The sequence below is a fragment of the Anas acuta genome, chromosome Z (assembly GCF_963932015.1).
Source record: "Anas acuta chromosome Z, bAnaAcu1.1, whole genome shotgun sequence".
In the NCBI taxonomy this organism is placed as follows: Eukaryota; Metazoa; Chordata; class Aves; order Anseriformes; family Anatidae; genus Anas; species Anas acuta.
Genome location: NC_089017.1, coordinates 5,945,572 through 5,973,381, shown reverse-complemented (window position 1 = coordinate 5,973,381; position 27,810 = coordinate 5,945,572). Strand labels below are relative to the sequence as shown.

Genomic DNA, 27,810 nt, shown 5'->3' with positions numbered 1-27,810 from the left:
TCTCCCCTCTCCCCGTGGGGGCGGGCGGTGGCGGCGGCGGCTCCGGGGGCGGGACGGGGCGGTCCGGGGGGGCGCTGCCCGGTCCGGGGCGGCCCCGCCCGGGGGAGGCGCAGGCGGCGGCGGCGGCGGCGGCGGGCGCAGGATCCGCGGGCGCAGGATCCGCCGGCGGGGCCCATGGCTCCGGGGCTGCCGCTGGTGCTGGCGGCGCTGCTGGCGGCGGCGGGGGGCGGCGGGCACCGGGGGACACCGGCGGCGGCGGCGGTGGCTGCGCCCCCCGACGGGGCGGTCGCCAACCTGACGGTGGCCGTGGTGCTGCCGGAGCGCAACGTGAGCTACGCGTGGGCCTGGCCGCGCGTGGAACCGGCGCTGAGCCTGGCGCTGGAGGCGCTGCAGCGTGGGGAGCCGCCGCTGCTGCCGCGGCCCTTCTCGGTGCGCGTCGAGTTCATGAGCTCGGAGCTGGGGGGCGCGTGCTCCGAGTACGTGGCGCCGCTGAAAGCCGTGGACCTGAAGCTCTACCACGACCCCGACGTGCTCTTCGGGCCGGGATGCGTCTACCCCGCCGCCTCGGTGGGACGCTTCGCCTCGCACTGGCGGCTGCCCCTGATCACGGCCGGGGCGGTGGCGGTGGGCTTCAGCGAGAAGCGCGAGCATTACCGCACCACCGTGCGCACCGGGCCCTCGGCACCCAAGCTGGGCGCCTTCGTCTCCCACCTGCACGCCCACTTCAACTGGAGCTCCCGCGCCGCCCTGCTCTACGTGGACCACAAGACGGACGACCGGCCCTACTACTTCACCATCGAGGGCGTCTTCCAGGAGCTGCAGGACGGCAGCAACCTCACCGTCCGGCACCACATCTACTCCCCCGACGAGGGCGGCGCCGACACCGCCATCCACTTCATCAAGGCCAGCGGGCGCGGTGCGTGGCGTGGCGTGGCGTGGGGTGGGGGGGGAGAAAAATGTCCCGTGGGGAGCGGAGAGGGGATGGGGATGCGGTGGGATCTGTGTGGGGCACGGTGGGACGCGTGTGGGGCACTGACAGGGCAGGGGGGTGCGGTGGGAGCTCTGTGGGGCACGGCGAGGGGGTGGGGGGACAGTGGGACCTGTGTGGGGCACGGCAAGGGGTGGGTATGGTGGGACCTGTGCGGGGCGCAGCAAGGGGATGGGGATGCAGTGGGACTTCTGTGGGGCACAGCAAGGTGGCAGGGACAGAGTGTGACCTCTGTGGGGCACAGCGAGGGAGCAGCGGGACCCCTGTAGGGCACAACAAGGGGACAGGGACGCTGGGACCTCTGTGGGGCATAGCAAGGGGACAGGGACACCGTGGGACCTCTGTGGGGTACAGCAAAGGGGCTGGGGTCACAGTGTGGCCCTTGTGGGGCACAGCGAGGGGTGGGCACAGTGGGGCTGCTGTGGGGCACAGCAAGGAGCCAAGGGACCTGTGTGGGGCAAAATGAAGGGATGGGGACCTAGCAGGACCCATGTGGGACCCAGCAAGGAGATGGGGGTGCAGTGGCACCGCTGTGGGGCACAGCGAGGGGACAGGGACACAGTGGGATACATAAAGGGCACAGCAAAGGGATGGGGGCGCAGCGGGACCCATGTGGGGTGCAGCGAGGAGTGGGCACAGCGGAACCCATGTGGGGCATGGCATGGGGCTGGGGACACAGTGGGAGCTGTGTGGGGTGCAGCAAGGGGACAGGGACGCAGTGGGACCTGTGTGGGGCACGGCGAGGGGCAGGGGACGCAGTGGGACCCCTGTGGGGCACGCTGAGCTGTGAGCACACTGTGGGTACAGGGCACGGTGAGGGGCGAGCACACATGCTCACAGCAGGGCTGAGGGGGCAGCAGGACCCTTTGGGACCCCCCCTTGGCCCAGGACCCCCGCTCCCAGCCCCCCACCACCCTCACCCCATGCAGGACCCCCCACTCCCTGGTGGGATGTGTGGCACAGGAGCGAGCAGAGGGACACGGGGGCACCCTGGTGGCACGCTGTGGCTCGGGCCACCCTGCCCTCTCCGTGTCCCAAGCCCGGGGGCCATCGGGGTCGGGGTGTCCCCGGGGGCAGGCTGGACCTGGGTACCACGGGGAGGCGGAGGGTGACGGTGTGGACGTGGCCGGCTGTCGGGTGGCGCTGGCGGTGGCTGCGGTGCCGGCACGCCGAGGTGCTCGGGGGGGAGGTGGCAGCCTCCTGCCCCGTGCCGGTCCCTGCTTGTGGCCGTGGCAGACGGACAGGGACAGGGATGGGGACGGGGATGGGGACGGGGACGGCCCCACCCTGGTGCCAAGCGGGGGGTATAAATCAATTTGTCGCCTCGGGAGAGCGGCTATATCGGGCCGGGAGGAAATGGAGGGGCTTAGGGAGGCAGCTGGAGAGCAAGGGCAGCCTGACGCTCGCTCGTCCATTATTGATGAGCGGGGTGTATCGATCCTGGAGGCAGCCGCCCCGCGCGGCTCCTTAATGGATCCTGAGATGCTGTGTCATTAAGGAGGACATCGAGCCGGGGCCAGCGGAGCCAGATGGGGCAGTGGGGGAGCTCTGCGCCCTGGGGCTGAGGACAGGGGGCTTTGGGTGGGATTGGGGCGAGGCAGCACGCGGGGAGAGAGGCTAAATGCGGCCCTAAATCGCCCCGATGCGCATCGAGGTGGAGGATGCAAGGATGGGGGTCCCCTGGGGTGAGGGACCCCACATCCTTAGGACCTCGGTGCCACCGCAGGGTGTCAGCTCCCATCTCCCAAGCGTGGCTTTGGCGAGGCAGGGGACAGCCCCACGTGTCCCCCCGGAGCTCCTCACCCGTGCTGCTGACAGCCCCGAGGAGCGGGGTCTCCATCAGCGAGAGTGGGGCGGCCACGCACCTGCCCCGTGCCTGCGCGCGGCCACCCGGTGCTTGCCACCGTCCCTCTGGCAGGGGCCTGGGCGACGTGCAGGGGCCCACGTCCCTCCTGCTGCTCGTGAGAGCGCTGATATAATTAGAGCCACGGCGCAGGGAATTACCGGAGCATCTGCCCGCCGAGCGCAGGTCCTCCGCCTGGGGGAACGGGCGGGCAGGAGGAGGGGGCCCGGGCACCTTCCCCTGATGCTTCCAGCCCCACGTTAGCCCCACATCCCACACGGGGAGCCACTTGGGTGCCGTGCGCCCCCCTCGCCCCCCTGCCCTTTGACCGGGCGTGTGTCTGTCACCGCCGTGGGGCCGTGCCACCATCTGCCACCAGCTGTCACCACAGCCCCCCTGCCATCAGCACCGCTCCCGGCGCGCTCATCACCTCCAATTTCCCCCCACCCCGCTGCATTCCCAGTGTTGTTGTTTTTGTTTTTTTTTTTCTGTGCGTGTTTTTACTTTATTTTTGTATTATTATTATTATTATTTTGCCCCCGCTGCCCCCGAGCCCTCCCCCTGGTGCCCGCAATGGGGCCGGGGCGGGAGGGCCGTGCGCCGGGGCCAGCGTCTGAGCGTGACATTCCTCCGGCGCCCGCCGCCTCCTCCCCCGTTGCTCAATCCCGGGTTCCCAGCCAGGCTGGCTGGAGCGGGGGCCCTGGTTTTCCGGGGGGAGGGAGGAGGCAGTGGCAGGAGCCTCCGCTCTGGCCCTCCACGAGGGTGAGGAGGGCCCCCGCTCGGGGGGGTTTCGGACACTCTCCGGCGCAGCCCGTGGGGCGCACAGCCCCACGGACACGGTGCCCGCGGCCAGCCCCACGCGTCACCCGCTTGGACATCCCAATGGGGCTGGTGGAGCCCCCCGGCAGCGGGGCTGGGGTCTCGGGGGGGTGTGAGGACGGGGCCCGGGCACCCCCTTTGCCGCCCGGGTCGCGGCAGCAGATGCTCTGTTTCCAATTAATGCCGCGGCCCCGCCGAAGGTGCTGGAATCCGGGAACCTGCACATTCCTGCCGCACGACCGACCGCAAACCCAAACATGTTTTTGTCCTTCTCCTCGGCATGGATTCCCCAGCGGCCTCCGGGCAGAGGCTGACGGCCTCCGGGGGCACGGCCTCGCTGCTCCTCCTGGACCCACTTTTCCCCTACCCAGAGCCGGTGCCGGGACGGTGGCGTCCCCCGGGATGGGGTGCACGGGGGTGCCGGTGATTTTGGGAGCTCCCCTTTTTCTCCAGGGTGCCTGACGTGGCGTGGGCAGGTCGGGGCGGGTGAGGGACGTCCCAGGATGGGGTCCCACCGCGGTGCCCCCCTGACGCCCCGTGTCCCCGCAGTGGTGTACCTCTGCGGGCCGCCGGAGATGCTGCGCCGGATCATGCAGCTGGCGCAGCGCGAGAACCTGACCAACGGCGACTACGTCTTCTTCTACGTGGACGTTTTTGGGGAGAGCCTGCGGGGAGATTCTGCCCGTGATGCCTTCAAACCGTGGCAGCAGGGCCCGGGACAGGACTCGGGGCTGCGCGAGGCTTTCCAGGTGAGCTGCGCCTCCCTACGGGGATGGGGACGGGGACGGGGATGTGCCCAACGTGGCCCCGCTGCGTGACACGGGGCGCTGTGCCGTCCTGCAGACCGTGCTGGTGATCACCTACTACGAGCCCCAGAACCCCGAGTACCAGCACTTCCAAACGCAGCTCATCCTGCGAGCCAAGCAGAAATTCGGGGTGCAGCTCAACTACTCCCTGGTGAGCGCCTCCCGCTGCGTGCCGGGGGCACCGTCCCCTGGGGGGGCTGTGGGGTGGCTGTGGTGCCGTCCCGGCAGGGTGTGTGCGTGGCCCTGCTGTGGGGTTGTGGATTTTCAGGGGTGTGCGTGGCCATGGTGCATGGTTATAGGGTTGAAGGGGTGTGCATGGCCCCGGTTTGGGGTTATGGGGTTGCAGAGGTGTGCATTGCCCTGTGGTTTGGGGTTATGGGGCTAGGGAGGTGTGCATGGCCCTGGCGCATGGTTACGGGGTTGCAGTGGTTTCCATGGCCCCTATATGGGATTATGGGGCTATGGAGGCGTGCAGGGCCCCGGTGCAGGGCTGTGGGGCCGTGGGGGGGGGGTGCGTGCCGTGCTGAGGTCCCTCCTGGCAGATGAACCTGGTGGCGGGGTGCTTCTACGACGGGGTGCTGCTGTACGCCATGGTGCTGAACGAGACCCTGCGGGAGGGCGGCTCCAAGAAGAACGCCACCCACCTCATCGAGAAGATGCGGGACCGCAAGTTCCAGGGTAGCTTTTTTGGGGAGGGGGGAGGGAGTTGGCAATGGGTCTTGGGGGCTCGGGTCCCGCCGTCCCCATCCCACCCACCAGGGTCCCTCTTGTCCCCGCAGGGGTGACGGGGCTGGTGAGCATGGACGGCAACAACGACCGGGACACCGACTTCAACCTGTGGGCCATGGGCGACCCCGAGAGCGGGCAGTACGAGGTGGGGGGCGGCACACGGGGGGGTCCTGGGGGAGGTGGGGAGGGGCTGAGGGGGTGTTCCAGGCTCAGGTCTGTCTGCCCAGGTGGTGGGACACTACTCGGGCGCGGAGAAGCAGATCCGCTGGCTGGGCCGTCCCATCCGCTGGGTGAAGGGGGCCCCCCCCTTGGACAACCCGCCCTGCGTCTTCGATGTGGATGACCCCTCCTGCGATAAAAGTGGGTGCATGCCCCCCCCCGGTGCTGGCATCCATGGGGTCTCCGAGTGCCCAGCGTCCTCCCCTGGGGGGTTTTGGGCCCCTCGAGTGGCGTGCTAACAGTGTGCCCCCCCCAAATTTCACTGCAGCCCCCCTCTCCACGCTGGCCATCGTGGCTTTGGGCACCGGCCTCACCTTCGTCATGTTCGGCATCTCCAGCTTCCTCATCTTCAGGTGGGTCGGGGCTGGGGGAGCCGTGCCTGGGTGCTGGGGGGCAGGAGCCTGACCCCCTGTGCGTGTTGTGTGTCCCCCCCCCAACCCCACCCCAGGAAGCTGATGCTGGAGAAGGAGCTGGCCAGCATGCTGTGGAGGATCCGCTGGGACGAGCTGCACTTCGGGAGCGCCGAGCGCTACCACAAGGGCGCGGGCAGCCGGCTCACCCTGTCCCTGGTGAGAGCCCCCAGGACACTGCCCCTGTCCTGTCCCTGTCCCCCCCGTCCTGCCCCTGCGTGGCCCTCCGTCCCCTACAAAACCACAGCCATGTTGCACCCATCACCTGCACTCTTCCATCCCCTATCCGTGCCCCCGTACCTCATCCTATAGCCGCTGGTATGGGGCGTGCAGACCTGGTGCTGGCCCTACACACCACAATTCATCCCTTGCCACCCCTCCTTGGGGTCCCCATCCCTAACCCTCCCTCCCCGCAGCGCGGCTCCAGCTACGGCTCCCTGATGACCACCCACGGCAAGTACCAGATCTTCGCCAACACCGGGCACTTCAAGGTCAGTCCGAGCGCCACCACCACCCGATCCCCCCTCAGTCACACCCCTGGTGTGATGCTGGCACCTCGCTCCCCTCCTCAAATCCTCCCGGCGGGCGCTGAGCCCTCTCTCACCTTGCCCCCAGGGCAACGTGGTGGCCATCAAGCACGTCAACAAGAAGCGCATCGAGCTGACGCGCCAGGTGCTCTTCGAGCTGAAACACGTAGGTTTTGGGTGGGCACCCTGATGGGGGGGCGTGGGGTTCCCTCCTGGGGGTGGTGGGGCTGTGGGACCACTGGGGGCACCCCCATTGGGGGGATAGAGAGGGATCCCTGTGGTTTTGTGGCCATGGTGCGTGGCACAATGGGGAGCGGCACCGCGTCCAGGGGTACCCCGCATCCAGACATTGCCTGTTCCCCCCCTCCCAGATGAGGGACATCCAGTTCAACCACCTGACGCGCTTCATCGGGGCGTGCATCGACCCCCCCAACATCTGCATCGTCACCGAGTACTGCCCGCGGGGCAGCCTGCAGGTAGGGGGGGCAGACACAGGGCGTTGGGGCGAGATGGGGGAAGGGGGGGGGAGGCTCCAATTTCGGGGATGGGGTGGCCATGGGGACCCTGTGAGGGTGGTGCCGGTGCCACCGTCCCCGCGCTCGGCGTGCTGCCTCCCCCAGGACATCCTGGAGAACGAGAGCATCAACCTGGACTGGATGTTTCGCTACTCGCTCATCAACGACATCGTCAAGGTACCCGAGCTGTGCGCACGGGGTGCAGAGTCAGTGGGGGGGGGGTGCCAACCTCACCGTGTCCATCCATCCGTCTGTCTGTCTGTCTGTCCGCCCCCAGGGAATGGTCTTCCTGCACAACAGCATCATCGGGCACCACGGCAGCCTCAAGTCCTCCAACTGCGTGGTGGACAGCCGCTTCGTGCTGAAGATCACCGACTACGGGCTCGCCAGCTTCCGCTCGCCCTGCGACGGCGAGGACACGCACGCGCTCTACGCCAGTGAGCGCACACCACAGGGGAGGGGGACGCGGGTGGCAGGAGGGCACGGGGTGGCCCTGCCTCACCATCCCGTGGCCGTGTCCCACCAGAGAAGCTGTGGACGGCCCCGGAGCTGCTGCAGAAGGGCCGTCTGCCCCCGCAGGGCATGCAGAAAGCTGACGTCTACAGCTTCGGCATCATCGTGCAGGAGATCGCCCTGCGCAACGGGCCCTTCTACATCGAGGGCATGGACCTGAGCCCCAAAGGTGTGAGGGGCCGGGTTACGGGGTGAGGTGGGTTTTGGGGAAGGGATTCGTGCTCATCAGTCCCCTCTCCTCGGGCAGAGATTGTGCAGAAGGTGCGCAACAGCCAGAAGCCGTTCTTCCGCCCCTCCATCGACATCGGGGTGCACAGCGAGGAGCTGGCGGTGCTGATGGAGCGCTGCTGGGCGCAGGAGCCGGCCGAGCGCCCCGATTTTGGGCAGATCAAGATCTTCATCCGCAGATTCAACAAGTGGGTGCTGGCAGAAGCCTGGGGCGGGCTGGGAAGGGGGGGTCCCACGGTGTGCGTGTCCCCACCGCCTGTGTCCGTGTCCCTGCAGGGAGGGCAGCACCAGCATCCTGGACAACCTGCTGTCGCGCATGGAGCAGTACGCCAACAACCTGGAGAAGCTGGTGGAGGAGCGCACGCAAGCCTACCTGGAGGAGAAGCGCAAGGCGGAGAACCTGCTGTACCAGATCCTGCCCCAGTGAGCGGGGGCGAAATGGGGCCAGGGTGCCCGTTGTGGGGTCGTGGTGCTCGTTGTGGGGTTGTGGTGCCCGTTGTAGGGTCGTGGTGCCCACCGGCTCCCTGTGCCACTGTTGGCAAGGGGAGGATGGGCTGTGGGATTTTGGGGAGAGGGGCACCCATCGTGGTGGTGGCCCCCCGGCACCCACTGCCCCCTTTTTCCCCCGGCAGCTCCGTGGCAGAGCAGCTAAAGCACGGCGAGACGGTGCGAGCCGAGGCGTTCGACAGCGTCACCATCTACTTCAGCGACATCGTGGGCTTCACCGCCCTGTCGGCCGAGAGCACCCCCATGCAGGTGGGGAGCGGGGACAGGGGCGGGCAGGGGGCTTCGTGTGTGCGTGTCCCCCATCACCACCACCACCAGCCCCTGCTCCTTGCAGGTTGTGACGCTGCTCAACGACCTCTACACGTGCTTCGATGCCATCATCGACAACTTCGACGTGTACAAGGTGAGGGGGACGGGGAAGGGGCGGGGGGAGGGCGAGGACGGGGGCCGAGCCGAGCCGAGCCCACCCAACGTCCCCGGTGCCGTGCAGGTGGAGACCATCGGGGACGCCTACATGGTGGTGTCGGGGCTGCCGGTGCGCAATGGCAAGCTGCACGCCCACGAGATCGTCCGCATGGCGCTGGCCCTGCTGGAGGCCGTCAAAACCTTCAAGATCCGCCACCGGCCCAACGACCAGCTGCGCCTGCGCATCGGCATCCACACCGGTGAGCCTGGGGGATGCAGCCTGCGTGCCCTCCCCCTCCTCCTGTGTCCCTGTCCCGTCCTGGCCTGAGCATGTCCCCTGTCCCCCTCTCCCTCCCCAGGCCCCGTGTGTGCAGGAGTGGTGGGGCTGAAGATGCCGCGGTACTGCCTCTTTGGGGACACGGTGAACACGGCGTCCCGCATGGAGTCCAACGGGCAGGGTGAGCTACGGGGATGGGGATGGGCACTGCGGGTCCCATCCTGCTCCACATCCTTATCGTGTCCCCCCCCCACCTCTCCTTGCGCCCCAGCCCTGAAGATCCACGTCTCCTCCACCACCAAAGAAGTCCTGGATGAGTTCGGCTGCTTCGAGCTGGAGCTGCGCGGGGACGTGGAGATGAAGGTGAATCCCTTCCCCAAAACCCCCCCCTACACCCCTCCCTTTCCACGGGCTGGGGTCCGTGGGGGGGTCTGACCACCGCCCTCCACCCCCAGGGCAAGGGGAAGATGCGGACCTACTGGCTGCTGGGCGAGAGGAAAGACCCCAAAGTCGTCTGAGCCCGGCGCAGCCCCCAGCCCCCCCGTGCCCCCGGGGAGCACCGGAGCAGGTTTGGGGCGTGCGGGGCACAGCGGCCACAGCACCGCCTGTCCCCCCCCCATCAGCACCAGCAAAGCCTTCCCGAGCCTCCCGCTGCCCCACGGAGCGGGGGGACCGGCCTCAACCCCCAACACCCCCCTCCCCAAAGCCTCTCGGGGTCCCGATCCCCCTTCCCACCTCCCCGAAACCCCTCGGCTCGGCGGGCTCTGAGCCGCCCCCTGGGGCCTGGCTGCCCCGCAGGGCACTTTGCCTTCTCTTTTCAGTACTCAGCCCCTCCTTGCGCCCCTCTCACCCCCTCCCCAGGGGGGGCAAAGGGAGCGGGACAGGCTCAGACCCTGCTGCTCCCACCCGTGCCCCCCTCCTCTTCCCCTGTACATAGCCCTCCCCCCCCGGCTCCTGTAAATACCCCCTCCCCAGGTGTAAATATAGGCGTCCGCGCAGACTATTTTGTTGAAATACAACCTGCCCCCAGCGCCGCTGTCTGCTTTTGGGGGCTCCAAGCTTGGGGCTGGATGGGGACGGGGACGGGGACGCGTGTCACCCACCGCGGGCACGGGGAGAGGACGCATCCCCGGGGACGTGCCGCATTTGGGGGTGGCGGTGGCTGCCAGCAGGGGGTGGTTATCGGGGTCCCCTGCCCCACAGGGGACAGCCGAGGTGCGCAGGGTCGCAGGGACACCCTTGGGTGCCAGGGCAGGGACACCGCCTGCTCTTTATTGCTTGCTCGGCCGCACCCCGTAGCTTTCGGCGACGTGGGGCAGGGGCTGCTCCAGGTACTCGGTGATGGGGGTGGAGAAGGCAGCGTTCCTCCGAAAGGGGCTGTCCCCGGTGCGGATGCAGGTGACGCCCTGGAGGAGAGGGACGCGGGGACCCCTGTGAGCAGGGGGTGCTGTCCCCACGGGCAGGGCGGGCTGGGGGTGCTCACGGGCACGCTGCGGGCTTGCTCCAGCCAGAAGCTGCAGGGCTGCTCCGTGTGGTAGTCGTGGGGCTGTGGTGGAAAAGGGGAGCCCCTGTGTCAGCCGGGGAGGGGGGCGGCGTCCTCAGGGACCCCTGGTGGGGTGCGAGGTGTGGGGTGGGTACCTGGGTGGTGGGCAGCGGTGTGGGCTGGAAGCCCCCTGCCTGGAAATCCCGGTGCGTGGTGGAGAGGCTCTCCATGGGCGCACGGGGAGGGGACATCTCCTCCAGCAGCTCCTGCCTGTGGGACCACCCCCCCAGCTGCCCGATTTTGGGGTCCCCAAGCACGGGGACCACCCTTGGGGCCGGGGAGGGGCAGTCTCACCTGTACTTCTGGTAGAGCATCAGCTCCAGCATGGCCTCCCGCTGCCCTGCGGGGAGCCGGCACCCTCAGCACCGGGCTGAGCCCCTCGGCACCTCGCTCCCCCCATTATTTTATTTTGGGATGGGGATCCCCGGTCCCACCTCTCGCCAGCATCGGGACACTGTGGGGCGGGCGAAAGGCGTGCTTGGTGGTGCTGCTGGGGGGCGGCTGGGCTGGTGGCTGGAGGGTCAGCAGCCCGCGGTGGCCGTGCCGGTGGACGAAGCCCTCGCTGCCCATCTCCGGCACCGGCACCTGGTCCAGGTCGTTGGTGGCTCTCTGGGGACACGGCGTGGCTCCAGCACCTCCCCTGGATGGCACCGACCCCTCCCCGAGCCCCCCAGGTGCATTGACCCCCCAAGGGGTCCCTAAGCACATGCTGTCCCCTGCACCGATTTGAGGAGCAGGGGGGCTGTGGGGTTACCTCCTCCTGCCAGTTGTGGATCAAGCAGCTCCCGCGGGGCACGACCTGCACGGGCATCGGGGCCGGCACCTCGGGGGGCTCCATGGCCACGGCCAGCACCTTTGGGACCTCCTCGGCTGCGTCCTCCTGCTCCTCCTGCTGCTCCTCGTCCGCGCCCAGCTCCTCACCGCCGTCCACCACCACCACCCCGGGGGGCTCCCCGGCCGCGTCCCCCCGGCACGAGCCCCCCACGGGCAGCAGCACGTCCCCCCGCATCCTCACCGTGCACGGGGGGGGCTCATCCCGGGGGTCCCCCCCATGCTTTGGGGGCACACAGCCGGTCAGAGCCACCCTGCGCGCGGGGACAGACAGCGGGGTCACGACCCCCAGTGCCCTCCCGGTGACCCCTGCCCTTTGGGTGACCCCATCACCAGGCGGGGTCACCAGCACCCCGCCGGGGACCCCCCAAAACACCCCCCTGGTGCCTCCCCAGCACCCCTGGGCCCCCTCCCCAGTGCCCCCCCGATGTCCCCCCGGTGCCCCCCGGTGCCCACCCCCTGGGGGTCTCCGTCCCCCGCCGCGCTCCGCGCTCCATGGCCGGGCCCGGGGGCTCCTCTCCCGCGCCCCCCCCCTCGGTCTCCATGGGGACGGGGGACGCCGTCCTCGCCATCTGATTGGCGGAGCCGAGCGCGGGGGCGCCTCCCATTGGCGGAGAGCCTCGGGGGGGGCGGGGACAGAGTGGGGCGAGGTGGCGGGAGATGGGCGAGGGGGGCGTGGTTACGGGGGGAGGGGGCGTGGTCAGCGGCGCGCGCGCGCGCTCCGTCCACGTGCGCGGCCGCAGCCCCGAGGGGGCGTCCGGGGCGCGCCGTGCGCCCTCTGCGCGCCTCGGGGCGGGGGGGGGGGCGGCCCGGGAAGGGCAGGGCAGGGCCCGGCCGCCGCCCCCCCGAGCCTGCAGGACGCCAGCCCCGCTCTCCGCCCCCCCCCCTCTCCCACCCCTTCCAGCCTCGACGGGCGCCGTGCAGAAGAAGGGCCCTTTGACGGCGGCGGCCCCCGGGCTGTTATTGCAGCGCTCTGCGGTGTGCGCCGGCCGAGCCACCGCGCTGCCGGCGCTGGGGCCTCTTGTTTATCCTGGCCGGCCTCGCGTCTCACCCCCGCGGCCCAGCGGGGACGGTCCCCGCCCCGGGAGCTCGGCTCCGGGCCAAGCCGTCGGGGAGGGGGGAGCTGGGGGCCGGCCGTGCCGGCAGCCCCGCGGAGGGGCCCGGGGCTGTGGCTGCTGCGAGCCCATCTGCCGAGCAGCTGCCGGCAGAGAGAGGAGCGCCGGGGGGGCGCCCACACGTGTCCGGGGTTGGGGGTGAGCGGGGAGGACCCCCCCGCGCCGTGCCCTCCGTGTCCGCCCCCCCGGGGATGTGGCTTTGCTCCGGGGCACCCTGCGGGGAGCCCAGGGCTTGGGGCCCGGCAGCGGGAGCTGGAGCACATCTGGGCGCAGCGTGCCGCTGACACATCCATCCCCCCCCCCCCCCCCCCCCGCTCCTTCTCCTCCCTCCCCCCTTCCCCTCGATGTCTTTGGGGAACTTGCGTCATTTGCGATAGTCCTTGGCTGGGGAATGAAAACAACCCTGGGCCCCCCGCCCGCCCCGGCACAAAGTGTGTGTGTGTGGGGCACAATGCTCATGTAGCCTGCATGCATGTTTTAGGGACCCCCCCAGGACAACGCCAGTGCCCCCCCCTTATTCCACACCCCCCCATGTTCTCATGTGCAGCTTCTGGGGAGCCCCCACTAACGGGGTGCTCCAGAGCAGGGGTCTGCAAAGCTGCGAGGGGTCTGCAGAGCGCAGGGATCCCCCCCAAACCTCCATGAGCCCCCCAGCTGGGCCCCAAGAGCCGCCGGCAGCGACACCCGGCCGAACAGACCCCACATTATCCCCGGCGGCTGCGGTCCCTGCGCGCCTGGCGGGGGCCCAGGCGGCCACGCCGCGGTGCCAGGTGGGCTGCGCGCTGCGCCAGCGCCGGCCCCCTGCTAAATTTAGCGGTGGCCGGAGCAGGAGGCACGGGGCAGGGAGACGATGGGATGCCGGGGCCGTGGCCCCGCTGCTGCCCCGCACGTGGCCGCGTGGCCCGGTGCCACCGTGTGGGTACGGGGCTGTGTGTGCCTTGCACGTGCAGGGGGTCCGGGGGGGTGCAATGCAATTTGTCCTGCACGGTGGTGCATGCACGGGGGGGTCTGGGATGTGCAATGCAACGGTTTGCACAGTGGTGCATGTATGGGGGGGTTCTGGGGTGTCCAATTTGTCGTGCATTGTGTTTGCACAGGAGGCATGGGGTGTGCAACACATTTTGCACAGTGGTTCTTGCACAGGGGATCTGGGGCGTGCAGTACAACCCTTTGCACACTGGTGTGTGCACGGGGGGCTCTGGGGTGTGCACAAGGAGGCCTGGTGTGGAGGCCAAGATAAGAGGCAGCACAGCCTTCACCACCCCCCCGAGAGCGCTGGGGTTGTCCCCAAAAAAAAACAGAGCCAAGCAAGCCACTGTGGGTGCCCCGAGCAGCTTTATTGTGGGGGTGACCCGGGGGGCTCAGCCGGGGGGCCAGCCCATCTGCCGCCCCCCCAGCACGTGGAGGTGCAGGTGGTAGACGGACTGGGCGCCGTGCTTCCCGTCGTTGATCACTGCCGGGAGAGGGACAGGGGGTCAGCGTGGGGGTGGTGTCACCCGTGGGGGGGCACAGGGGAGGGGACCCCCCCCACTCACCCAGCCGGTATCCGTCCTCCAGCCCCTCCGCCTTCGCCGTGCGCGCCGCCACCACCATCAGGTGCCCCAGGAGCTGCGGGGAGGGGGGCAGGAGGCTCAGCCCTGCGTGTCCCCCGTCCCCACTCGTGTCCCCAAGCCCCCACTCACCTGGGCATCCTGCGGTTCCACGCAGCTCAGCCGCGGGATGGGGCGCTTGGGGATCACCAAGAAGTGCACGGGCGCCTGGGGGGCCACGTCGCGGAAGACCAGGCACTGCGGGGAGGGGTCAGCACCCTGAGACCCTCACTCACTAGGGTGGGGGGGGGGTTCACGCGTGTCCCCGCTGCCCCCTTACCTCCTTGTCCTCATAGAGGATGGTGGCCGGCACGGTGCGGGCGATGATCCTGCTGAAGATGGTGGGCTCCGTGCCCGCCCCGGCGGCCGCCCGCTGCGCCTTGCCCACCTCCCCGTCCTGCCCACTGAGGGGGCGCTGGGGACACACACGGGGGGGGGTGGCGTGACACCCGTGGGTTTGGAGACATGGGGGACACACACACAAGGACATGCAGGGAGCAACAGCGGACGGGCACGGGGGTGGTTGGGGGGGGGGTTAAGCTGGCGAGGTGGGGGCCACGCGTGGGTCCCCACGCCGCAGGGGGGCAATGTGCGTGTGTGCGCGTTTGCACGCCCACTCGTGGACTTTGCACGGGTGCGGAAGCGGGCGCAGGACCCACCCCCAAGCCCCCTCCCCCCCCCTCTTCCCCCCCCCATTTTCCTCCTCCTTTATCCCACGCCCCCCCCCCTCCCCACGCACCCCACGCGTGCCCACCTGCCCCAGGCGCGCCCCCGCCACCCAGGCGCGCGCCCACCCCCGCGCGAGCACCGCCGCCGCCATGGCGCGCGCCTCCGCGTCCCCGCCCCCCCCCCGGGCTTCCGCCACGCCCCCCCCCCCGCGTCCTTAAAGCGCCCGCGCCCCTTCCCCCCTGCGCCCACGCGTGACCGCGGAGGGGGGGGAACCCACGCGTGGCACGCTCCAGGCACCCAGCCCGATCCGTGCAGGGCGCATGGCTCCCCCCCCACTCATCCCCACACCCGATGGTGGGTGCTGGGGGTGACCCCCCCCACGGTCACGCGTGGGGGCCCCCCCCCCTTAAAAAAAAATCCAGAGCCAGGGCTGTGCCATCAGGGGTTTATTTCCTGCCCCCTCAGAAGCCCATGCGCGGGCGCTTGCGGCGGAGGGGCTGCGAGGAGGAGGAGGAGGAGAGCTGGCTCTGGGAGGAGGGGATGCAGAGCGGCGCCCCCGGCGTGCTGGGGGGCTCGGGGGGGTCCTGGGGCCCCTCTGCCCACACGGCCAGGTAGTCCCGCAGCGTGCGCCGCCGCTCCTTGGGGATCCCCCGCGAGCGCAGCTCCTGCGAGGACAGCATGGGCTCCACGGGGGGCGGCGGGGAGGGGGCGGCCGGCGGGGAGCCCCCCACCACCACCTCCAAGGGGGTGGCCGGGGGGGACAAGCGTGGGGGTCCGGCGTCGCTGAGCTCGGACAGCTCGGACTGGTAGGTGACGGAGGAGGTGAAGCTGGCCGAGAGGCTGCGGTGAGCCCGTGCCGCCTTCTGCCGCCGCCGCCGCTCCCGCAGCGCCCGCCGCCGCTGTGCCAAGCTGGTACCCGTGCCCCCAGACCCCCACTCGCCCCCCCAGGCCGCCGTCAGCCGGGCGCTCAGGGCGTCGGGCTCTTGGGGGGGTGGTGGCGGTGGTCCGGGGGGCTCGGGGGCCGCATCCCAGCGCTGGATGCGCTCCCTGAGGCGCATGGCCTGGCGCAGCCGCTGCCGCAGCTGCTGGTGCAGGGCGCTGGGTGCCGCGGGTGCCGCCAGCTCCTTGCGGGTGAAGAGGCGCCGCTTGCTGATGGTGGGGGGTCCCGGGGGGCAGGCGTGCCGCGGGGAGCCCCCCCAAACCCGCAGCAGGGCCCGCAGCCAGCGGCGGTACCGCAGGGCAGCGGCCGGGCTGGGCACGGCTGGAGGGGGCTGGGGGCTGGCGCGGCGCTCCGCGGGGGGCTCGGCTTCCTCCGTGGCCACCGGCGTGCCCACCTCCTCCTCCTCCTCGTCGTTGATGATCACCTCCAGGTTGGAGAGGTAGAAGGTCTGCTCTCCTTCATCCTCCTCCTCCTGCGCCTCCTCCTCGCTGCTGAACAGCGGGGAAGAGCCCGGGGCCTCCTGCGTGGCCTCCTCCTCTTCCTCCTGGTGGGGAGCGGGTGCTGGCGCCGCCTCGTGCCTCAGCGCCTGGTAGAAGACATCCCCGGCCTCGGAGAGCTGGAAGACCACCAGGGCCTCCTGCCGGCCCTGCTGGTGCTGCACGGCGGCCAGCCCTGTGGGGACAAACACAGCAATTGCCACCTGTAGCGACCCAGTGGCCACGTCCCCTCTTTGCCCCCGGGACCCCCGCGTGCTCCCCAGCTTTGCTCACCGGCGGCGGGGGCACCGAGGCGCTGCTGGAGCCAGTGGTGGCGGTGTGGGAGCTGTGTGGGGAGGTGAGGCAGGCAGCTGGCGATGCTCTGCAGCCTCTGCGGTGGTCCCACCAGCTGGCAGGCCGACTTGCTGCCCCCTGCAAAACCGAGGTGCCCAAAAAAAAATCACCCTGTCCCTCCGTGGCACCGCACGGCGAGGGGGGGACGCGGTGCCCAAGGTCAGCCCCGTGCCCCCCCGTGCTGCTCTCTCACCTGTGTACTGCAGCAGCAGCAGCTCCTGCGTGCGGGAGGCGCCCAGCACCACCTTATGGCTCCTGCCCGGCCCCCCCGGCGCCACTTGGGCAAAAAGAGGGGGGGCCTTCATCATGTGCGCCCACTTCAGCACGGGCACCAGCGGCAGGCGCTCGTCCATCAGGTACACGGCGAACTGGGAGAGGGAGGGGGGGACAGCTCAGTGGGGCTCCCCCTCCTCCACGCCACTTATCAGCAGTGTTAAGAGGGTGTGGGGGGGTCCAGGGCTGTGCCCCCCAGCCGTGGGGGGGGACTCACCTGGGTGGTGACGAGGTGCTGGCAGGGGTGAGCCCGGCCCAGGTACATGGGCAGCACCACGCGCTCGCCCTGCTGGCACCCGGCTTCCTCGCCCACCTTGAAGAAGTCGAAGTGGCAGCTGGAGGGGGCCTGTGGAGGCAGAGCAGGGTGCCATCAGCACCCCAGGGTGCCGGACCCCCTCCCCACTGACCCCACGCCCCCGTCCCAGGCTCACCCGGGTGTCCAGGCACTGGATGCCGGTGCGGTCGGCGCAGCTCAGCACCCGTGGGTGCGCGGTGAAGTCGCTCCAGCGCCAGGGCGAGTGGTCCCGGAAAAACAGGGTCTGGGGGTCGTGGCGGAGCCGCTGCAGCCTGCGAGGAGAAAGGGGCACCAACAGCAGGCAGGGGGGTTCCCCCACCTCCCAGCACCCCAAAATCAGAGGGGTCCAGCCCCCAGTGCCCTGACTCACCCCGTCTCGACGCTCCAGAGGTAGACGGCTCCGCTCTGGGTGCAGACAGCCAGCTCCCCGGGGAGGTGTGGGCTGTGGGGCAGGGGGACGGCATCACCATGGGGACAGGGGGGGTCTGTGGTGGCAGCACAGCCCCCCAGGAGCTCGTTTTCCCCGGCACCCACCTGACGGTGAGGCAGGAGGCTGGCACGTCGGTGCGGATGACCTGCAGCGGGCTGGGGGCAGCGCCCGCCCTGCCCGGCACCCTCCAAACTCCGCAGTGGTAGTCGGAGCGGACGCCCACAAAATCTGGGGACACACACACACACACAAGGTGGCTGGTTGAGAGGGCAGGGTCCCCAAGGTGTCACCCCAGGGTGCGGGTCCTGGGGCTCACTCACCTTCTCCATCCACCCGTGAGGCACCCACTTGCCGGATGCGCCCATTGAGCTCAAACTGTGCCGGAGCCCCTCGGGCACGGGGCTGCTCCTCCAGCACCACGTCCTGGAAATCTGGAGGGGGGCAGCTAAGGGCACTACCACAACCCCCTCTACCTTCCCCAGGGGATACCCCTCCCCGTTTTCCCCCACGGGTAAGGATACAGAGGTAGTTCATGGCCTCCGCGCCGGGGTAGACCAGGCGTCCCACGCGCCCGCTCGCCTCCTGGGGGGGCAGCCAGGCCAGCGCCCCCCCGGTGGGGCTGTCGTCGAAGAGCAAGCCGGCCCACTGCAGCAGCAGCTCCTCGTGCACGCAGTCGGCCAGCAGCCCCAGTGGCACCTCGAAGAGCCAGTCCCGGCACAGGTGGGAGAACCAGCGCAGGCGGGAGACGAAGTGACGCCGCGGGCAGCCGCTGCGGGGACAGCCGGTGTCACGGGGAGGGGGTCCTGCAGGAACCCCCCCCCCCCCCAAATTCCCTGTCCCCGGGGAGCACTCACCGCCTGGCCTCCAGCCGGTTGAGCTCCTCCACCAGGGCCGTCATGCGGATGGTGGTGTCCCGGGAGGGTTTCTGTGGGGGTGAAAGAGGGTCAGGGGTGCAGCCAGGGGGAGCTGATGGAGCCCCCATCCCCAAAAAAGAAACCAAACAGGCACTGACCTTCAGCTTGGAGTCACCCAGGTGGAAGTTCTTGTGCAACAGCTGCCCCAGGGACCCGAAGGCATCCTCTGGGTGATCCACAAAGAAGTGTCCCAGCTGCACGGGGAGGCAAAGGCAGGGTCAGGATGTGTTGGGACGCCGTGGTCCCCACCAGGCTGTGCCCCAGCCCCTCGCTGGTACCTGCTTGGTGAAGTCCAGCGCAGCTCCCGACCTCCCTGCCCGCAGCTTCCTGCGCAGCACGCCGCGGTACAGGATGTCCTGGGGGACCACAGGGGGCATCCAGCAGCCTGCGGGGACAGAACAGGGCACGGCTGGCACCACGGGGACGGGATGGGACGGGTGCCAGCACATGGCTCGGTGCCTGGGGGCACCCCAAACCCCCCCCCCTCCCAGGTCCTCACTGTCGTTGGGTGGCAGCAGGGGCACGGCAGCAGCTTCGCAGGGCTCCCAGCTCTCGCCCTGCCGGCTGCGGCGGGGCACGAACGGCGGCTGCACCTGTACGGGGACAGAACTGGGGAGGTGAGGGTGGCCCCGGTACCCCCATCCCCAATCCCCTTCCCACCCCCGCTCCCCTCTCACCTGCCCGCTCCCGGCCTCCAGCACCTGCCCGTGCTCCCCCCAGCCGGCAGCCGGTGCTGGGCCGGCCTCATCCTTGGGGGGGCCGCAGCCGAAGTAGGAAGGGAAGAGAGCGGCGGGGAACTCCATGGGGGCACCGGAGGAGCGGGGGGGGGTACCGGGTACCGGGGGGGGGTGCGCCGGGTACCGGAGGGTCCCGATCCCAGTCCCAGTCCCAGTCCTGGTCCCAGTTCCGATCCCAGCCCCAGTGGTTCCCGATCCCGAACCCGGTCCCGGTCCCGTTTCCCGCCACCCCGCCCCGCCCCGCACGCGGCCAGAGCGCGCGCGCGCGCCGCTGCCGCCGGGCTGACCCCGCCCCTCCCGGCAGCTCCAACCAATCAGCGCCCGAGGCGCGGAGGGCGGCGATGGGCGCGCGGCGCGGCCAATGGCCGGGCGGGGAGGGGGCGTGGCGCGCCGGGTGACGTCATTCTCGCGGGCGCGCGTCGGGCTCCGGCGGCGGCGGCGGGGCGGCATGGGGCGGCGGGGCGGCGCGGGGAGGGGGCGCCGGGACCCCCTCGTCCGCCCCCCGCTGCGGCCGCCGCCGCTGCTCCTCCTCCTGCTCTTCCTCCTCCTCCTCCTCCTCCTCCTCCTGCCGCCGCCCGCCGGTGAGCGCCCCGGGGGCCGGGGGTGGGAGGTTGTGGGGGGGGGAGGGGGTCACGGGTCCCCTATGGGGGGGGCACGACCCTATAGTGGGGGGCGCGACACTGTAAAAGGGGGCACGGACGCTGTGGGGTGGTGGTAGAGGGGGGGACGGTGGTGGTAGAGGGGGGTATGGTGGGCCTGGGGGGGGTGCGGGGTGCGTGGGCAGGGGGCTGCGCTGTGTGGGGAGAGGGAGGGGGGGTGTGGGGCACGGCGGCTGCCTGCTATGGGGCATGGGGGCGCGCAGAGGGGTGTCCGCGCTATGGGGCGCGGTGGGGAATAGGGGGAGAAATCCCCCCCACACCCCACATATAGACACGGGGGGGTGCCGTGGGTTGCGACACGCGAGGGGTGGTGTCGGGGGAGGGGGTCCCGAGGTGTCTGTGGGGCGGGAGGGGGGAGATTTGGGGCCGCGGGAGCTGTCCCCGGTGCTGAGACCCGGCCGCGGGCGCTGTCCGCGGTGCTGAGCCCCGGGGCTGCGCGTCCAGCCCTGGGGGGCTCCGTCCCGGTTCCCGACCCCCCCCCAACCTCACCCCGGGGGACTGAGCACCGGGGACCCCTCCTGGTGGTCTCCGTCTCCCCGGGGACCCCCCTAACACAGAGCTCCGGTCCCCTGGGGGTGCCATGGAGAGTCCCCCCCAGGGAGGGCTCGTGGTGGAGGATTTGGGGTCGGGCACCCCACACGCAGACGGGCATTTGGTGCCCGGTGATAGGGGAGGGGGAGCTGCCTTTGTTCCAGGAGCGGGATGCAGGAGCAGATGCAAGTCGGGGCTCAGCCTGCTGGGGCTGCACACACACACACACACACGCAGCACCAACACACACGCGCCTGCCGGCACACACGCACGCACGCACACCCCCGGCCAGGCACAGGCTGTACGAAGCAGCCCCTTCCTCTCCGCTCCCCCCAATTCCCAGCTGGATGAATCCCCCCGTGGCTGCCAGAATCCCCTCTGCTGGCATCCCGCAGCCACGAGCATCCCATCCTCGGTGCATCCCTGGGGAATGAGGCCTGGGATTCCCGGGCTGGTGCTGGGCAGGTGTCCCAGCGGCAGGGCAAAGTTGTTACGGCTCCAGGGACGTGCCTGCCTCCCCGCTGCTGCCCAGGCTCCTGGAAACTCCCCGTGGGATGCTGGCTGTTTGGGCAGCCCTGCAGGAAGCATCTTGCAGGCTGTGCGCAGCCACCCGTGGGTGTGCACGCCTCCGCCTCGCCGTGCACGCAGGCGGCACCCCCGTGTGCGTGTGCGCACCCCATATGCGCACCGTGCCTCCCCCGCCCAGCGGGGCAGAGCTTGGGGAGGGGGTCCCAGCCCCACTGAGAGAACCCCTTGGGTCTCCCCCCGCAGACGGGCTCTTCGTGACCGACTACTTCACCCGCACGCCGCGCAAGCTCAGCCCCTTCCGCTCCTTTGCCAGCATCGAGCTCTTCCACTTCCACATCCCCGAGGACACGGTCATCGCCGTCTGGAACCTCATCACCTTCAAGGAGCAGGGCGGCACCTTCGGGGACCACTGCCCGGACCGCAGCATCACCGTGTGAGCAAGCGGCGTGTCCCCGCTGGCGGGCACTGCCCCACGGTGACCCCCCCTCGGTGTGTCCCCCCGTGCCACCACCCCAAAGCTGCGCCCCGTTAATCGCCGTGCCCCCTGCAGGTATTTCCGCTCGGGGGCTCCCTCCGTCATCAACCCGCTGCGCACGCACTTCCCCAGGGACACGGCCGTCCCCGGCTCCTTCGCCCTCACCCTCACCTGGACGCTGCCCAACCGCACCACCGGGGTGTTCAACGTCACCAGCCCCCTGCCCGGGGACTGGTTTTTGGCTGCCCACCTGCCCAAGGATGAGGGGAAGATCTCCGTCAAGGTGCAGGGCTTTGGGGTGGGGTGGGGATTGGGGAGGGCACGGTGCCAGGCTGGCATTTGGGGCTGGCGGTGCGTGGGGTAGGTGTGGGGCACTGGGTAGCTCTGGAGGGGGGGTTCCAGGGTGGGCAGCACCCAAATTCCCTGCTGGGCACCCCCCAAGCCCCCGTGCTGACTGCCCTGCTGGTTTAGGGTCTCTACGAGGAGTGCCAGTACCTCTTCCAGCCGCAGCTCATCGTGCAGCGCCTGGTCAACATCGCCGTGCTGTACCCCGGATACGCCTCCGAGCAGAGCATGGGCCCCCACAACCGCTCCTGCCTCTACAAGTGAGCACGACGGGGGTCTGCCAGCCTTTTTGGGGGGTGGTCAGCTTCCCGAGGGTCCCCCATCCCTCTGCCTTGCCTCCCCCAGCCCCTCTCCGTGTCCCCGCAGGGTGTTTGTGCCCAGCTACACGTCGCGCGTGCAGGTGGAGGTGCTGCGGTGCCGGGGGGCCGAGGGCTGCCCCCTGTGGCTGCGGGTACGGGCCAAGGCCCCCCCCCTGCACAACTCCACGGCGCTGGACTGCCGGGAGCACGCGCCCTGCCAGCTGGCGCTGGACCTGCCCTTCTGGCAGCACTGGTACTACGTGCTGGTGGAGAGGCACCCCGGGGTGCCGGGCACCGTCTCCTTCCAGGTCATCGTGCAGCTCACGGGTGAGGGGACGCGGCCTCGGTGTTGATTTGGGGTGCTTGTGGGGTCTGGGTGACAGGGGGGGCAGCCAGCTGTGCTGGCACGGGGGTGCTGGGAGGCTTTGGGGCACTGGGATGCACTGGGATCCATGCTTTGGGGCACTGGGATGTGCTGGGACGCAGAAGTGCTGGGAGGTGCAGGGGTGCTTTGGGACACGGGGATGCGTTGGGATGCTGGGACACAGATGCTGGGATGCTCTGGGGGGACTGGGATGCTCTGGGATGCTGGGACACTGGGATGCACAGGGACATTCTGGGAGGTGCTGGGATGCTCTGGGATGCGTGGTGACACCGGGATGCGTGGTGACACCGGGATGCATGGTGACACCGGGATGCGTGGTGACACCGGGATGCTTGGGGACACTGCCAGGCGCCAGGACGCACGCAGGGAGCTGCGCTGGGAGGCAGAGGGGATCAGTGCCGGGTCTGACACCTCTTCCCCTGCAGACTGCTCCCGCCCCAGCCTGTCCCGGCCGCCCTTCCTGCCCTCCAGCGCCTCCATGAACATGCCCCACTCCTTCGGCTCCGCGGGCGGGCTGGGGCTGGGTGCCGACAGCCCCCCTCCCGCCAGCCCCAACGGCACCAGGCACCCTCTGGCCGCCGTCCCCAGCGCCGCCGAGCGCTGCTGGCCCGTGCGCCCCACGCTGCGCAACGAGCTGGACACCTTCTCCGTCCACTTCTACATCTTTTTCGGGCCCAACGTCTCGGTGCCGCCCGACCGCCCCGCCGTCTTCGTCATCAACCTGCTGCCGGTGCTGGACAGCGGCGGGGTGCTCAACCTGGAGCTGCGGCTCAACGTGGTGAGGACACCAAGAGCGAGGTTTGGGGTGCTCCCGGGGGGATGGATGTGGCTTGGGAGCTTTGGGTTGGGGCGCGTGGTGGTGGGCTGGGTGCTGGGGGTGGCGGGTGAGGGGGCTGTGGCAGCAGGGGGTGTCCCCAAATGGCTCGGGGCCGTGTCCCCTCTGCCACCAGAGCTCCCTGCGTGGTGAGAACGCGACGGTGTTCGGCTGCCTGAACCACGAGGTGCCGCTGGCCTCCAGTGACAACGCCTCGGTCACCTGCGAGACGGGTAGGCTGGGCAGCCCCCCTCCTCCTGCTGCGTGCTGGGGGGTCCGCACCCCTCTGTACCCCAGCATGAGGGTCCCCTCACCGGTACTGTCCCTGTCGGCAGAGTCCCTGGCAGGCTTCCTCCTCTCCGTCAACGCCACGGCCAGCCTGAGCCGCCTGCGCATCCCCTACCCACAGACAGGCAGCTGGTACCTCAGCCTGCGCTCGCTCTGCGCCACGGAGCACGGGTAGGAGCCCTCCGCGGGGGCGCGGGGTGGGCGCATGGGGATGGAGCTGGGTGAGGGTCCCCACGGCTCATGGTTGGGAAGGGCTCGTGCGCACCTGGGGGTGCCCACACCGCACCCCGGCTCTGCTCGGTGTCCTGTGGGACCCCTCCAGGTTTATGGCTCTGCTCCCAGCCCTGCCACACCGGTGTCCCTGCGGGGATTTGGGGTGTGGGCACACCTGGGGTTGGTGCTGGTGCGAGCAAACGGTGCCGTGTACGCTCCTTGTGCACGGGGTGCACACCTGGCTGCGTGGCAATATGGATGTGGCAGAGATGGGAGCTGCCTTAGGGGCACGGTGGGTGCCTGCTGACCCCATTTTCCCCCCACCCCCGGGGCAGGTTCGAGCCCTGCACCAACGTGACGGCCGAGGTCTACCTGCGCGCCTACCTCTCACCCTGCATCAACGACTGCGGCATCTACGGGCAGTGCAAGCTGCTGCGCACCAACAACTACCTGTACGCCGCCTGCGAGTGCAAAGCCGGTGAGATAACCCCCCTGTCCCCCCCGCCCGGCTCCCCCCAGGGTTGCTGGGAGGGGGTTTCCCCGCTGCCCCCCGTGGGTGCTGCGGGGTGACGGCCGCTTTCCTGCCCGCAGGCTGGAACGGCTGGGGCTGCACGGACAACGCCGAGGCGTTCTCCTACGGCTTCCAGCTCCTCTCCACGCTGCTGCTCTGCCTCAGCAACGTCATGTTCGTGCCTCCCGTGGCCATCGCCGTGCGCAGCCACTACCTCCTGGAAGCCGCCGTCTACATCTTCACCATGTTCTTCTCCACCGTGAGTTTGGGCAGTGGGCGAGGGGCCGTAGGGGGGCCGGGGGGCCATGCGGGGTGGCTCTCACCTCCTTTCGTCCCCCATTCCCTGCCCCAGTTTTACCACGCCTGCGACCAGCCGGGCATCGTGGTGTTCTGCATCATGGACTACGACGTGCTGCAGTTCTGCGATTTCCTGGGCTCCCTCATGTCCGTCTGGGTCACCGTCATCGCCATGGCCCGGCTGCAGCCCGTGGTCAAGCAGGCGAGTGCGGGGACGGGGGAAGGGTCCCCCCCCCAACCCCCCTGGGGGTGGGCGAGGGACCACCCTGACGCCTCCTCACCCACAGGTGCTGTACCTGCTGGGGGCCATGCTGCTCTCCATGGCCCTGCAGATGGACCGCCACGGGCTCTGGAACCTGCTGGGACCCAGCCTCTTCGCCTTGGGCATCATGGCCATCGCTTGGGTAAGGACCTTGGGGCGCATCCCCAATTCAGGGGATGGGGAGGGGGGTGGGGGGACACGGCTGCCCCAGCAACCCCCCCCCCCAACAACCCTCAATTCGCTGCCGTCCCCACGCAGACAGCTCGCACCATCCGCCGGCGCCACTGCTACCCGCCCACCTGGAAGCGCTGGGCTTTCTACCTGTGCCCCGGGGCGCTGATCGCGGCGGGCGCCGTGCTGCTCTACGCCTTCGTGGAGACAGAGGAGAATTACTTCTACATCCACAGCATCTGGCACCTGCTGATCGCCGGCAGCGTCGGCTTCCTGCTGCCCCCCCGCGCCAAACCCGCCGGGCGCCTGGGGCCGCTGCCCCGCCGCAAGGGCTGCGGGTACCAGCTCTGCGTCAACGAGCAGGAGGAGCTGGGGCTGGTCGACCCCGCCGTCGCCTCCATCAACAGCATCTGCACCGGGTGACGGCACCCCCAGGAGAGCGGATTTGGGGACCCCGGGGTGGGGGTGGGGGTGGGGGATTGGGGGGGGGGGGCAGCACCGGGGCTGTCCGTCTGTCTGTCTGTCCGTCCGTCTGTCTGTGCGTCCCCGGAGCAACCAGGACTCCGCTGATGGTCACCCCGGGAGCTGCCCCTCCTGGCACCCCAGACGTGGCTGGAGTGGTGACGTCCCTGCTGGTGCCACCAAGGCACGGGGAGGGGGCACTGCATGCATTGGGACCCCCCCACACCCCCTCCTCCTGCTGCCTTTTGGGGTGGTGGTGGGGGGGGGGGGGGACAGGGACGTGGTGCCAGGCAGGTCCCCAAGCCGTTCCCTGGGGATGCAGCCCAGCGTGCTGGGATTTAGGGGATGCCTAACGGGATTACCAGCTGCGGGCGGGCGGGCGGCTCCCTAATAGGATTGAGATCTAATTAAACCGGCCCCCCAGGAGCCAGGCCCCAGCTGGGGGCTGCAGGGGGGGGGCATCTGGAGGGGATGATGGGGATAGGATGGCGAGGCTGCAGCCCTGCTGGGGCCGGCGAGCCCCATCGAGCCATGGGGGCTGCTAAAAGGGTCCCGGGGGACTGGCGGCTGCCATCCAGGATATCATCCTCCAGCCCTTCCCGCGTCGGCCAGGCTGGGTGAGGATTAATTTTTAATTAAAGTCGTTGCTCACTTCACCACGTCCAGCCGCGTCTCCCCGGCAGTGTCAGCGGGCACCGCGATGCCAAGAAGGGGTCAGCGCCCCCTTCCCAGCACCTCCAGCCCCATCCCCATGGGGCCAGACTCTGCCTTCCCCCCCCCATCATGGATTTGGGGTCCCCACGACTCGGACCTCCCCCCCCCCCATAGGAGCATCCTTCTGGTGCTCTCCATCCCTGCCTGTGCCGTGTCGCCGTGGTGACGGTGTCCCCATGGCAGCCAGGTGCCTCCGGCATCCCCATGGCAACTGGGACCCGAAAAGGCTCGGGGTGGGAGGGGTGGGGGCTGCGAGACCCCCGGGATTGGGGATGGGCTTGGGGGTGGGCGCTGGTGCTGTGCCTGGGGCAGCGTGAGACCTCGTGTCCCCTGCCCCTGCTCCAGAAATAATGATAATAATTAATAATATAATAATAATAATAATTAATAATTTCCCTCCTCGGAAATTATCACCCCAAAATCTGGGGCTAATTACGGCTAATTATTAATTATAACCAATGGGGGCGCCTCATTAATTAAGGGAGGGGTGAGCACACCCCGCTCCCTCCATCAGCCCCTGGATGGGCTCCCCCTCGATCCCCTCCCGCAGTGCCGGCAGCCCTGGCAGACCCAAATCCGGGCTTTTTGACACCAAAACGCCCCCCCCGGCAGCCTCCCCTCCCCCACCCCGCCGCGCGGGGAATCCCCTCCGCTGACGTCACCGGGAACCCCCCCACCGCCCTCGCCCCGCCCCCTCCCCGCTGTCTGATTGGCTGCGCCGCCTTGGCCCCGCCCCTGGAGGCGGGGCGGGCCTCGGCGTGGCCACGCCCCCCGCTCCGTACTGATCGCCTATTGGCTGCCGAGCTGTCACTCCAGCCCGGCACAGACCCGGTTGCCCGGCTGGCTGCTGCGTGCCCCACTGCGGCCCCATTGAAACCCTATTGTGGCCCCATTGTGGCCCCTTTGAAACCCCATTGCAACCCCACTGTGGCCCCACTGAAACCCTATTGTGGCCCCATTGCAGCCCCATTGCAACCCCATTGTGTCCCCTTTGAAACCCCATTGCAACCCCATTGCCACCTTATTGCAGCACCATTGCAACCCCATTGTAATCCCATTGCAGCCCCATTGCAGCCCCATTGCAACCCTATTGAAACCCCATTGTGTCCCCTTTGAAACCCCATTGCAACCCCATTGCCACCTTATTGCAGCACCATTGCAACCCCATTGTAATCCCATTGCAGCCCCATTGCAACCCTATTGAAACCCCATTGTGTCCCCTTTGAAACCCCATTGCAACCCCACTGTGGCCCCATTGCAGCCCCATTGAAACCCCATTGTGTCCCCTTTGAAACCCCATTGCCACCTTATTGCAGCACCATTGCAACCCCATTTTAATCCCATTGCAACCCCTTTGCAACCCTATTGTGTCCCCTTTGAAGCCCCATTGCAGCCCCATTGCAACCCCATTGTGTCCCCACTGCGGTGCCTTTGAAACCCCATTGCAGTGCCACTGCAATCCCATTGCAACCCCATTGAAATCCGATTGTGTCCCCTTTGAAACCCCATTGCAACCCCATTGCCACCTTATTGCAGCACCATTGCAACCCCATTGCAATCCCGTTGCAACCCTATTGCAACCCCTTTGCAACCCCATTGTGTCCCCACTGCGGCGCCTTTGAAACCCCATTGCAGTCCCACTACAACCCCATTGCAACCCCACTGTAATCCTATTGTGTCCCCTTTGAAATCCCACTGCAACCCCAGTGCAGCCCCATTGCAATCCCATTGCAGCCCCATTGCAACCCCGTTGTGTCCCCTTTGAAACCCCAGTGCAGCCCCATTGCAAACCCATGTATCCCCGTGGCAGCCCCATGGCAGCCCCGTTGCAGCCCCATTGTGTCCCCTTTGAAACTCCATTGCAACCCCAGTGCAGCCCCATCGCAACCCCGTTGCAACCCCAT

The 27,810-nt window shown here is 69.2% G+C and overlaps 5 protein-coding genes across 8 annotated transcripts; 2 read left to right on the top strand and 3 right to left on the bottom strand.

Annotated features, from left to right (window-relative positions):
- Positions 1–98: 98 nt before the first annotated feature.
- NPR2 (natriuretic peptide receptor 2) lies at positions 99–9,816 on the top strand. The gene is made up of 22 exons (XM_068666771.1): positions 99–916; positions 4,200–4,399; positions 4,494–4,607; positions 4,999–5,134; positions 5,236–5,330; positions 5,413–5,545; positions 5,673–5,757; positions 5,853–5,973; positions 6,231–6,305; positions 6,430–6,507; positions 6,713–6,817; positions 6,962–7,033; positions 7,134–7,293; positions 7,383–7,538; positions 7,617–7,785; positions 7,874–8,020; positions 8,230–8,353; positions 8,439–8,507; positions 8,595–8,769; positions 8,869–8,967; positions 9,058–9,149; positions 9,242–9,816. Exons 1-22 carry the CDS (start codon positions 175–177, stop codon positions 9,302–9,304), a joined length of 3,210 nt encoding a protein of 1,069 aa, XP_068522872.1. The 5' UTR covers positions 99–174; the 3' UTR covers positions 9,305–9,816.
- On the bottom strand, positions 9,727–13,495 carry SPAG8 (sperm associated antigen 8). Of its 2 annotated transcripts, XM_068666773.1 has the most exons (7): positions 11,617–12,667; positions 11,084–11,414; positions 10,764–10,938; positions 10,624–10,669; positions 10,425–10,539; positions 10,270–10,332; positions 9,916–10,192 (listed from the first exon to the last, which is right to left on the bottom strand). In XM_068666773.1, the coding sequence occupies exons 1-7, from the start codon at positions 11,766–11,768 to the stop codon at positions 10,058–10,060; spliced, it is 1,017 nt and encodes a 338-aa protein (XP_068522874.1). In that variant the 5' UTR covers positions 11,769–12,667; the 3' UTR covers positions 9,916–10,057. The 2 variants fall into 2 exon arrangements, with proteins under 2 accessions (XP_068522873.1, XP_068522874.1); XM_068666772.1 differs by having other exon boundaries at positions 9,727–10,332; positions 11,617–13,495.
- Positions 13,496–13,591: 96 nt separating this feature from the next.
- Positions 13,592–14,734, bottom strand: HINT2 (histidine triad nucleotide binding protein 2). The gene is made up of 5 exons (XM_068666774.1): positions 14,619–14,734; positions 14,145–14,279; positions 13,958–14,062; positions 13,811–13,883; positions 13,592–13,728 (listed from the first exon to the last, which is right to left on the bottom strand). Exons 1-5 carry the CDS (start codon positions 14,682–14,684, stop codon positions 13,637–13,639), a joined length of 471 nt encoding a protein of 156 aa, XP_068522875.1. The 5' UTR covers positions 14,685–14,734; the 3' UTR covers positions 13,592–13,636.
- A 260-nt stretch (positions 14,735–14,994) lies between these two features.
- Positions 14,995–19,018, bottom strand: TAF1C (TATA-box binding protein associated factor, RNA polymerase I subunit C). Its single transcript, XM_068667188.1, has 11 exons — positions 18,893–19,018; positions 18,494–18,571; positions 18,314–18,409; positions 18,156–18,226; positions 17,823–18,070; positions 17,622–17,732; positions 17,406–17,529; positions 17,008–17,143; positions 16,794–16,922; positions 16,497–16,671; positions 14,995–16,145 (listed from the first exon to the last, which is right to left on the bottom strand). Exons 1-11 carry the CDS (start codon positions 19,016–19,018, stop codon positions 14,995–14,997), a joined length of 2,445 nt encoding a protein of 814 aa, XP_068523289.1.
- Positions 19,019–19,298: 280 nt separating this feature from the next.
- On the top strand, positions 19,299–25,848 carry TMEM8B (transmembrane protein 8B). 3 transcript variants are annotated; one of them, XM_068665988.1, is made up of 13 exons: positions 19,299–19,533; positions 20,914–21,103; positions 21,221–21,428; positions 21,617–21,750; positions 21,857–22,116; positions 22,600–22,952; positions 23,125–23,221; positions 23,324–23,447; positions 23,825–23,967; positions 24,081–24,259; positions 24,353–24,499; positions 24,585–24,701; positions 24,818–25,245. In XM_068665988.1, the coding sequence occupies exons 1-13, from the start codon at positions 19,314–19,316 to the stop codon at positions 25,151–25,153; spliced, it is 2,508 nt and encodes an 835-aa protein (XP_068522089.1). In that variant the 5' UTR covers positions 19,299–19,313; the 3' UTR covers positions 25,154–25,245. The 3 variants fall into 3 exon arrangements, with proteins under 3 accessions (XP_068522089.1, XP_068522090.1, XP_068522088.1); XM_068665989.1 differs by having other exon boundaries at positions 24,822–25,048; XM_068665987.1 differs by having other exon boundaries at positions 24,353–24,701; positions 24,818–25,848.
- Positions 25,849–27,810: the final 1,962 nt, after the last annotated feature.

Coding starts and splice junctions, on each gene's coding strand:
- NPR2 (XM_068666771.1), top strand. CDS start 175: ATGGCTCCGGGGCTGCCGCTGGTGCTGGCGGCGCTGCTGGCGGCGGCG. Junction 6,306..6,429: donor CCAACACCGGGCACTTCAAG/GTCAGTCCGAGC, acceptor CCTTGCCCCCAG/GGCAACGTGGTGGCCATCAA. Junction 6,508..6,712: donor TGCTCTTCGAGCTGAAACAC/GTAGGTTTTGGG, acceptor CCCCCCTCCCAG/ATGAGGGACATCCAGTTCAA.
- SPAG8 (XM_068666772.1), bottom strand. CDS start 11,768: ATGGGAGGCGCCCCCGCGCTCGGCTCCGCCAATCAGATGGCGAGGACG. Junction 11,415..11,616: donor GGGACGGAGACCCCCAGGGG/GTGGGCACCGGG, acceptor CCCCGCGCGCAG/GGTGGCTCTGACCGGCTGTG. Junction 10,670..10,763: donor TGTCCCGATGCTGGCGAGAG/GTGGGACCGGGG, acceptor GGCTCCCCGCAG/GGCAGCGGGAGGCCATGCTG.
- HINT2 (XM_068666774.1), bottom strand. CDS start 14,684: ATGGCGGCGGCGGTGCTCGCGCGGGGGTGGGCGCGCGCCTGGGTGGCG. Junction 14,280..14,618: donor CGGGGGCGCGCCTGGGGCAG/GTGGGCACGCGT, acceptor GTGTGTCCCCAG/CGCCCCCTCAGTGGGCAGGA. Junction 13,884..13,957: donor TGGAACCGCAGGATGCCCAG/GTGAGTGGGGGC, acceptor CCCTCCCCGCAG/CTCCTGGGGCACCTGATGGT.
- TAF1C (XM_068667188.1), bottom strand. CDS start 19,018: ATGGAGTTCCCCGCCGCTCTCTTCCCTTCCTACTTCGGCTGCGGCCCC. Junction 18,572..18,892: donor TGGAGGCCGGGAGCGGGCAG/GTGAGAGGGGAG, acceptor GTGGTCCCCCAG/GACATCCTGTACCGCGGCGT. Junction 17,530..17,621: donor CTCACGGGTGGATGGAGAAG/GTGAGTGAGCCC, acceptor GTGTGTCCCCAG/ATTTTGTGGGCGTCCGCTCC.
- TMEM8B (XM_068665987.1), top strand. CDS start 19,314: ATGGCCGGGCGGGGAGGGGGCGTGGCGCGCCGGGTGACGTCATTCTCG. Junction 21,429..21,616: donor AGGGGAAGATCTCCGTCAAG/GTGCAGGGCTTT, acceptor CTGCTGGTTTAG/GGTCTCTACGAGGAGTGCCA. Junction 22,953..23,124: donor TGGAGCTGCGGCTCAACGTG/GTGAGGACACCA, acceptor CTCTGCCACCAG/AGCTCCCTGCGTGGTGAGAA.